General features: G+C 36.7%; 1 protein-coding gene across 2 annotated transcripts in view; it reads left to right on the top strand.

The window, feature by feature from the left end:
• Positions 1 to 8,027: 8,027 nt before the first annotated feature.
• The window catches only part of rnf17 (ring finger protein 17), a 41,673-nt gene continuing 39,582 nt past the window's right edge, over positions 8,028 to 10,118 (top strand). For both annotated transcript variants that reach the window (XM_079881591.1, XM_079881590.1), the window contains exons 1-2: positions 8,028 to 8,124; positions 8,352 to 8,467. In XM_079881591.1, the coding sequence (XP_079737717.1) occupies positions 8,070 to 8,124; positions 8,352 to 8,467 (171 nt within the window). In that variant the 5' untranslated portion in view covers positions 8,028 to 8,069. The remainder of the gene's footprint in view (positions 8,125 to 8,351; positions 8,468 to 10,118) is intronic.

Genomic DNA, 10,118 nt, shown 5'->3' with positions numbered 1-10,118 from the left:
CTACATTTAAAAGAGCCATCATAATCTCATTTTTAGAAGCATTAAGTCAGCAGATAAATTTGTATATACGATTCCGGAACACAGCTTTAAATGTGTTAACTCCCACACTTACAAACATTTCACTTGCACTATGCCATATAGGTCTCCTTAAAATTCTCATTGCGTCATTGTACGCCACTTGAAGCCTCTGTAAGCTAGATGTTCTATAATTTGTCCACAACTGTAAAGGGGTGTAATATGCTTTAAACAGTGATGTCTTCACTTTGTCTGAACAAGAGCTAAACTTCAGCAAAAGTATATTAGCCTGCATATACAACATGCGACATTGCCGTTCAATGTCCTCATCATATATGCTCAGTTATAAAATATTAGAGATATTTTACTTTCGCACACACAACAAGATCCTTATCAGAATGTAAACTCTTGTCCTCCTTCATTCTGCAATCACAACACTCTTATAGCATTATATAAAATATCATGCTCAAGACCATAAACAGAGCATGGTTAGAAGCTGTTGGAGACCGGCACTACTGTAGGGCTAAAAACCACAAGATCATCTGCATAATGTGATTCACTAAGATATTCCCAACCATACAACCAGTTTTACAGGCATTCGGGCATTTAAGTCATCCTTGTAAAGATTAAAAAGAACAGGGGACAAAATTCCTCCTTGTCGCACACCATTGCTAACCCTAAAAGGTGCAGAGAATTTATTGCCCCATTTTACTTGCATCATGTGGTGGGCATATAAACCAGAATTCTCATTATATATTATGGCTCCCCTCTTTGTCTCATTTAAAAAAAAAAAAAAAAATTAACTCGATCAAAAGCTTTAGATGCATCAATAAAACACATAAGAACTGATAAGTTTTTATCTCTATACTTATTTACAATTTCCTTTAAGGCATAAATGCACAGATCGGTACTGTGTTTAGCTTTAAAACCAAACTAGTTGTCTGTAGAGTTAATAAACACATTTATCATATCCAGCACAATCTTCTCTAGAACTTTAGACAAAATACTGGCTACCGCTATATGGGCCTGTAATTATCTAAGCTACCCACATACCAGCTTTGTCCTTAAAGGAGAACTCCGGTCAATTTTAACATTGAGCTCATTTTTTTGTACATTTGGAGTGCTGTCAATACAGAGAACAACGACAAAAATCGGTGTTGCCTACACCGAGTTATTCTATTTTTAAAATTTGCACCCTGTTGACTTCAATGGGGCAAGTACTAAACCTGCTTTTAGCCTCTTAACATCCTTGATGTGTCATTACAAGTGCACAGAAAATGTGAGTGATTCCTTCTGAGTGAACACGAGTGAGTCTGACTGCAGTAGATGTGAAGGAAATGTATAAAAATGATGTTATTTAAGCCAGCGCAAATACCTTTGTTTACATCCTGTTTTTCGGTTGAAGTCCAAAGTAGTCGATTGCCGAGTTCACGCGCGTGATCATAGGTATTAAACCTATGCGTGTGAACTTTGCAATCGACTACTTTGGACTTCAACCGAAAAACAGGATGTAAACAAAGGTATTTGCGCTGGCTTAAATAACATCATTTTTATACATTTCTTTCACATCTACTGCAGTCAGACTCACTCGTGTTCACTCAGGAGGAATCACTCACATTTTCTGTGCACTTGTAATGACACATCAAGGATGTTAAGAGGCTAAAAGCAGGTTTAGTACTTGCCCCATTGAAGTCAACAGGGTGCAAATTTTAAAAATAGAATAACTCGGTGTAGGCAACACCGATTTTTGTCGTTGTTCTCTGTATTGACAACACTCCAAATGTACAAAAAAATTATCTCAATGTTAAAATTGACCGGAGTTCTCCTTTAATACCTGGTACTAACAAAACAGACAACATTGAATCTGGTAAAACACCATGAATCATAAAACCAGAAAAACAAAGAGCTAAAAGGGGAGCTAACCTCTTACTTCCATATTTTAAGATGTTCAGCAGAGATGATCTAAACTTGCTTTTTTTGTCAGCCAATTTGCTTAAAGCTTGGTACACCTCATGTGTCATAATCATTATTGTATCAGTGTAGTCAACATTATAATTCATTTTGCACACAATTATTGTAAAAGATTACAATAATGCTGTCTCCACAACTCTGCAATATTATCTGCTCCAAAAACTCCATCTAGAGTACATAGATATCCTGCAATTATTAGAAGTTCTCACTTCTTTCCAAAAATCAGCAATATTATTATATAACAACTTCATGGCCATAGAATCAGCCCTCAGGGTTTGCTCATTTTTACAAATAAAGCGAATAGCATACTTATATCTTAGCAAGTTTCTTATACTCAAGCTCGGGCCCTTGTCTGGATCTGCCCGCCATAACCCATAATTTGGAGGCTTCCCATTCCCATTATATATATATAATGTGCACATGCAGTGTAAATATATTGCCCTTAATTGTGATGGTGATGGGGGATATACTGAGGAGAGTTACTGACCCATATATCAATTAAACAATATCCAGCCTCACTCTCAAAATCACTTTTATATTCACAAAATTCATGTTTTATGGGGATATCCCACAGACATAGCCTAATGATTTTTATGCTGTACAAACTGTAGGCCTATATTCTATCATCTAACCCTAAACCTATCCATCACAGAAAATGTTCTGCATTTTTGCATTAAAAAAAACACACACACACACACACACACACACACACACACACTTAAATGATTTATAAGGTGTTTTCTTTGTGGGGACCAAAAAAAAAAAAAAAAAAAAGTCCCCACAAGGACAAGGATTTTGGATATTATCATCTTTGTCCCAGTGAGGTACACTGCATGAAAATTGGGATTTCCGACCCCGTAAACGGCCGTAAATCTCCCTATTTTTCGGCAGTTAACGACAATTTACAGCCTGTGAACGTCGCGTTCGTCTGTGCCGAATATTGTCGGAAACGAACCATGACGTATGCAGAGCGCTCGCGCCGGAGGTGTGAATGGCTCTAATTACCATATGAATAGCAGCTCCCGCCAGAGAAAGGCTTGAATTTCCTCACTCACTATTGGTTGAACCCACGTGGTTTAAACAAGAAAAATCACTCGTGATTGGTTGGCAGATCTGTTACTATTGGTCACCCTCGCTCATTATAAATTCAAAAAATTATAATATTCATATAAATTATATATAAATTATTTTTTTATATTCATAATATGCTATTCTGTGGTATATTCATGTCATTGTTAACCTATCGACTACTACACTATTACCATCAAGGACATGAATTTATAAAGGAAAGGAAAATTTGCCAGGGACATGCTGTTTATTCAAAGAAAGAGCTTTATTAGCACAAACACAAAACAATACACCTATGTACAAAGCATAGATCATCTGCACACACAACATATTGGAAGCTCAGTGTCTGTTTTCATCTTCGGAGCTGTAGGTGACTAGCGGCGCTCTCTCTGAATTCGATCCACTTTGAAAACGTCTGTGGTGTGTTGCCCTGTATTTAGGAGTCGCCTCTAATCTCGACTGCAGCGTAGCACAGAGTTCTGTGAGCTCCTGGCTGGTGGTTGAACTTCATCGGACATCAGATCTATGGTGGCGCACTTCCAAATGCCCACGTCATCCTCACCTAGCACACCGTCTCGCTTCTAGCAGCTGTAAAAACAATACAGACAATCAGTACTGTGATGCACTGTGTATGGACACAAAACATCTATTAATGCACATGAAAAATAGTCACATTGACTAAAAATCTTACCCTCTTTCTTCTCGCCCGACTCCGAGCTGAACTCTTCACAGCTTCGGCCTGCAATGCCAGATCTGGTTGTTTGTACCTGAAGCTCCTGCGTGCTGTCTCGTAGTATGTCTTACAGGCAGCTGGAAAACAATTAAATGAGAGTGATATGAATAAAAACAACACAAGTCACAGTAAAATGAAACAAGGAGAAAACAGTAAAAGTTACTTACAATGTCGTCATGATCAGTGTCATGAAAATCTGGACTTGCAGACATGGCTCTGAGTAAATGTGAGGTTACGCCCTCGTTATGAGGCGAGGTTACTCTGTGGAAACATGTATGATTAAGATCGTAAACTATAACGGATCTATTTTCAAGAGAATGAAAGAATATTCTTTGAATCTTACCTTTAAAATGTTTGTAAGTTTATATGAAAGTAAAAAAATAAAAGAATGTAAGATTCTTTTTTTATTTTTTTACCTTGATCCAGTTCGTAGCGCCCACAATTTGTCTCAGAGTTGTGAAGATGGCATACTGCTTCCTGTAAATTACAGGATTATTTACAAGTCGCCTCTAATCTCGACTGCAGCGTGGTACAGAGCTCGGTGAGCTCCTGGCTGCGAAAGGACGGAGGTCGCACAATCCATCCAGACATCCCGCCGACGATGCCGTCTTCCTCATCAGACATCAGGTCTATGGTAGCACACTTCCGAAGGCCCACTTCATCCTCAGCTAGCACACTCTGTCTCGCTTCTAGCAGCTGTAAAAACCAATAAAGATAATCAATACTGCGCAATACACTGCGTATGGACAACACACATCTATTAATGCACCTGAAAAATAGTCACATTGAGCAAAAACTAATCTAATAAATCGTACCGTCTTTCTTATCGCTCGACTCCGAGCTGAATTCACCACAGCTTCCGCCTGCAATGCAAGATCTGGTTGTTTGTACCTGAAGCTCCTGCGCACTGTCGTGTAATATGTCTTATAGGCAGCTGGAAAACAATTAATTGAGAGTGATATTAATAAGAACAACATAAGTCACAGTAAAATTAATAAGAACAACATAAGTCACAGTAATATTAAACAATAAAGTTTACTAGTTTGTTGACCAGGAATCATTACCTTTACAATCTCCGCTCCGTTAACATTCTGTCTCTAAATATCCCACGTGTAACAACTGAATTTGGTAAGACAGCTTTTAGTTATGCTGCTCCTTGGTGTTGGAATTTACTCCAAAAGGTTTTGAAGCTTTCTGTTCTTATCCCACTTGAACATTTTAAACAATTACTTAAACAATCCAAATTTGAACAATGCACATGTTTTCAATGAGCCTTTTATGTTATTTTCTTTTATGTTTATTTATTCTGTTTTGTGATTCTGTGTAACCTGTGTAATTGTTGCCCCAGGGCTCCCTTGTAAAAGAGATTTGACTATCTCAATGGGACATCACCTGGTAAAATAAAGGATAAATAAAATAAAATAAAAAAAATAAAGGAGAAAAAATGCAACCGGGTGAAATTCAAGAAATACACACCGGAAGCAAACTATGCTTTTTGAAATTGGGGTTTTATTCTGACTGCTGTTTAAAATAAGTGACAGCGGTCAATGGAAGCACAATTAAACACATAAAAGTCTGATTAAGAAAAAAGTTTGCCTTGTTCGAAGAGATTTCACAAGAAAAAAAAATAGATTTCACTAGTTAAACAAAAAAACAACAACAAAAAAAGAAATTGTAGAAACAGTTTACAGTAAATTTGAAGATGACAATCAAATGTCACAAAAAGCTTAACCAGTGGATCAATGCCCAAATCCACAGAATACTTAACTCAATTCATACTGAAATACAGTGTAATACATTGCAACTGGTCAGATTTAAATTGATTTCTCCAAACCAAAATACGTTACAATTAAATATGATAACACAAACTGGAATACGGCAGTGGCTGAGGTAACGTTAGGCCTAAGTTACAAGAGAAATAAAAGCACTTTAACAAAGCCACAACCCACGTTTAATCATGCCATGCGGAACCAGAAATATGCATTTAACCATTAAGTTATACTGTATAATCACAGAATATAGATTCAACTAATTAACAGATTTATCAAATAAACATGCCATCAGAAAATTTCCCCCATAAACCATGAAACGTACATACCCAATCCTTTACCGTCCGATCACCACGAGGTTCACTCGTCACACATGCGCTCCAAATAAATCTATAAACAAAAATGTACACATCAAATGTTCTTTTAACTTCGCTTCACAACTTATTTGTGCATATTAAAGATATTGGAGTAATATTTACCAAGAAAGAAGAACGTATAACACAGAATCCGCTCGATGCACGCACCGTCATGGAGCTCTCCTGAACAGTGTAAAATGGCGTCTCTGGTCGCGCGCACGCGTCCAGCACAAGTGAATAGTAGCGCGAGAAGAGAAGGATTTCTTAAAGGGGCCACACACATTTTTAATGCAAAATAGAAACGAGGTATATTTACACTACTACTAGGCCAGAAAAGTAACAAAAAAGTTACTTACACACAATATTGTCATTATCAGCATCATGTCAATTGATCTAAGTAAAAATATATGCACAGAATTGAGAAAATAGTATTTAGCCTATAGAGATAAATTGTGGCCTATCACAGGGCAAACATGTGAATGTTCACGGTACATTTTATGCAAACAACTCTAATCGTAGTTGTAACTCTATATGTACAGTAGGCATAATTCTTGTCATTGCGTGTGTGTATGCAGCATGAGTCAAATACAATCTTCTGTTTGTGTTGTATTATGCACAGTGGTTGGGCTCTAAGAGATTGTGATGCTGTTTGCATGGAATGCACATTTTACCTTTGTGGCAAAGCCTGATTGAAATTACTTGTTGAAATAAATGGTTTTGTGTCTTTTTTACATAACATTGGCTATTGCTAATGACACATAGTAACTAATCTAGCTACTTTCATTAAATATATCAATTTAAGCTAAAGTCTATAATTAGGCTTTACTGAGCCTGATCTATTAATACCAGAGATTTTCTTAGAATTAAGTAAATACCTTTTAGAAAAATGTTACCTGGGGTCTCACCGGGACACGCAAATATGAGTCGATCACCCCTATTTTATTCAAACTCCACTGGCTACCTGTCACATTCAGGATTGATTTAAAAAATTTACTATTTGTGTATAAAGCTCTTAACAAACCGGCCCCCAATATCTGACCAATCTCCTCTGCCCGTACACTCCATCTCGTACTTTGAGATCCAGTGATCACTGTGTTCTCATCGTGCCCAGATCCAGACTTAAAAAATGAGGCGACTGCACTTTTGCGACTGCAGGCCCAAAACTTTGGAACAGTCTACCCCTCTATATCAGACTAGCTCCCTCAATTTCCATCTTCAAAACATCCTTGAAAACTTATTTATTTTCTCTTGCTTTTAATACCCCTTGACTATGATACAACTATTGGCTTTTTTTTTTTATTTTTATTTTTTTTTTATTGTCCTGTTTCTGCCCTGCATTTTATCTATTGCCCTGTACAGCACTTTGGTCAGCCTTGGCTGTTTTTAATTGTGCGTTATAAATAAATATTGTATTGTATTGTATTTTTTTTAGAATTAAGTTAATACCTTTTAGTCACCTGGGATAAAACTCCCCCTGCTACCCTCATTTGCATTTGTAAAGCTCACAGCAGTCTCATTTACATGTTAAAGCATTAGAGGGAGGGGTGTCATGGGGCAAGCAAGTCCCACGTCAATTTCCGACAGTTTGCAGTGTTGCCTGTAAATTGCCGTTTGCAGTCGTAAACCTGAACTTTCACGACAATCTACAGCGCCGGTAACTGTCGAAAATCCCACTTTTCATGCAGTGGTAGGGTATACCTGAACCACACACACATAACTTTTTTTTTGTTTTTTTACCTTTGTTCCATAGAATAATGGTTGTTGAAATTGACATTTGGATTAATTAAATAGTGTCTATGAATGGAAAAAATGGCGATTAACAATAACAAAATAGGATAACAATAGCAAAAATATTAACTTTAACATTTTTTATTTTACAGTAAATGATGCAATACACTTTTCATTTTTTATTTTTATTGAACAAGTGACATCTCAGATGTCGGCACCTTACAGAAAAAATAACACATCGAAACCAGAGACGTCATATTTAACGGCTCTGACTCTGACCGAAACAAGCAATGCAAAAGTAACGAAGGCTCTGATTGGACACACCCAGCGATGAGAAATTCTGATTGGACGATTGGCGAGCGAGCTCATCAGTTAATGACAGAGGTCAGAGTCAGATAGGTGGACTCTCTCACAAGTAGTTTGTGGAAAATGTTGGAGACGGCGGTTGCATGTAATTTCTGTGGCGCATCCTACACATTACCCGGTAACAAACAGTTAAACTTGAATGTTATGATAATTCGAAAGTGTATTTTACGTTACTAGACTTTTTTTTATTCTTTCTGATCCTACACGCGCATGTTTGAAAACAACGTGACTGAAAATTCCAGAAAAGCGTTATAATAAGCATTTATGTATTTGTCATGGTTTATGAAATCTTATGTAAATAGTGTGGGTTTATTAATCTGGTGGATTATGCTTTTTATTTTTCAGAGGATGAAGCTGGGGGTAATCTCCCGCACGTGCTGTTGTGCAGTCATATCTTTTGCAGCACATGTCTGCGTGCGCTCGAGTCACCTCAGAAAGTCATCACGTGTCCGGAATGTCAGGTAGTTTACATGGATGCAGGGGCGTAAATTTCATCTAAATGTTGGGGGGGACAATAAACATAACATTCCTCACAAGCAATTTTTTGAAGGGGACACCAATAATATAGGCAAAATTGTACTTTCTATGGATATGTGTGTACACAGAGGAAAGCCTTACTGCTATTATTAGTGTAGCTAGACCGTTCCATTATCCTTCTCTCAAAGTTTCTCTCTGGTTCATTGAAAAAGCTGACTAAATTGACCAAAATATTCTTCATTGGTGTGCGAAATTGACAACAAAATGATGGTTGATGATTAATTCAGGGATTTTATCGATAACGATAATTAGACAATATTTTGCTGAGTGTATTATTGTGCTGGTAACTTGGCATGTTTAGGACTGCTGAGGACAGCCGACTCCTAAAGTTTTTGATATTCTTCATTGGCATTTTTACCTTTATAAATGTATTTTTAAACCTAAATATATGCATGCATCATCTTTTGTGTCAATTTCATACATTAAATTAAATTATAATAATAAGACACAATAGGGCTGTTACCAATCAAATTAAATAATATCAACAAAATCTTTGCAATGGAGAGGAAACACAAAAGTTGCATTTGAAATGGCATTTAGATTTTACACAGACATAAATAATGTTTTGTTTAAAACATAAAACGTTGAATATTGATATGTAAAATGATTTAGAACATGAAAAGATACTTTAAATGTGAAATTAAAACCGCCAGTAGGTGGCAGCAATTCATTGTTAATGAGTGAGTCATTGCGATTCAACTGATTCGTTCAAAAAGCTGATTCATAATTCAGTAGGGAAATACCTCAGTGTTTCTCTGAGACGCAAATACAGTGCTTTGGCTTAGTTTTCAACTATTTTCGTTAGCGAAATAGAGTTAAAACAGGCAATATGGTGTCTAAAAGTAAACTTTTCAATTATCAATTTATTAAATCACATTTATTATCATGTTAATATCTGGAGAAAAACTGCACTCTTTGTGTGATATTATATTAGATTAACTATATTAAATGATATAAACTGACTAAATCACACAGTGAAAGTGTGAAAATCTAAATGCGCACACGCACTTGTCTAATCTACAAGACTACGCAAGGTGTATGCGTACACTCTATGGGTGTGTGTGTGAGGGAACGGTTTTAAACAATCTAAGTAACGTTTAATGCACAGACTGTATAAAACAAGGTTATAATCGCCAACATAGCGAGGCGGACTACATCGGTGACAAAAGTACATTGGTTAGCCTATCATAACATTTTATGTCAATGATTTTGTAAATGACGCAGACGCAGCATATTCTGTATTAAAGAGAAAATAATCGCTTCATCCGAGGTTTAAAGTAAATAAAATAGCCTTGACTTACTGGAGTTTATTGGAGTTGTTTGTGATGAGGTAAAAGGGGAGCGGGCAGTGGACCGAAGCACTGAGGCAAGGGAGGGGGGACTCAAAATTTTAAAACGTTAATTTGTATTTGCCCCGTTTGCATTTTTATTGTTTTACTACTTAAACAATTATTTTAAGTATATATCATTATATTATTTTCAATACACATATTTTAATTATATTTTTAGGAGGGGACAACCCTCAGATAGGGGGGGTCCTGACCCCCCCGACCCCCCCGCGATTTCCGCCTATGC

This window comes from Squalius cephalus, assembly GCF_949319135.1.
Source record: "Squalius cephalus genome assembly, chromosome: 9".
Taxonomy (NCBI): domain Eukaryota; kingdom Metazoa; phylum Chordata; class Actinopteri; order Cypriniformes; family Leuciscidae; genus Squalius; species Squalius cephalus.
The sequence above is the reverse complement of the archived record's forward strand: the minus strand, read 5'-3'. Positions and strand labels throughout refer to the sequence as shown.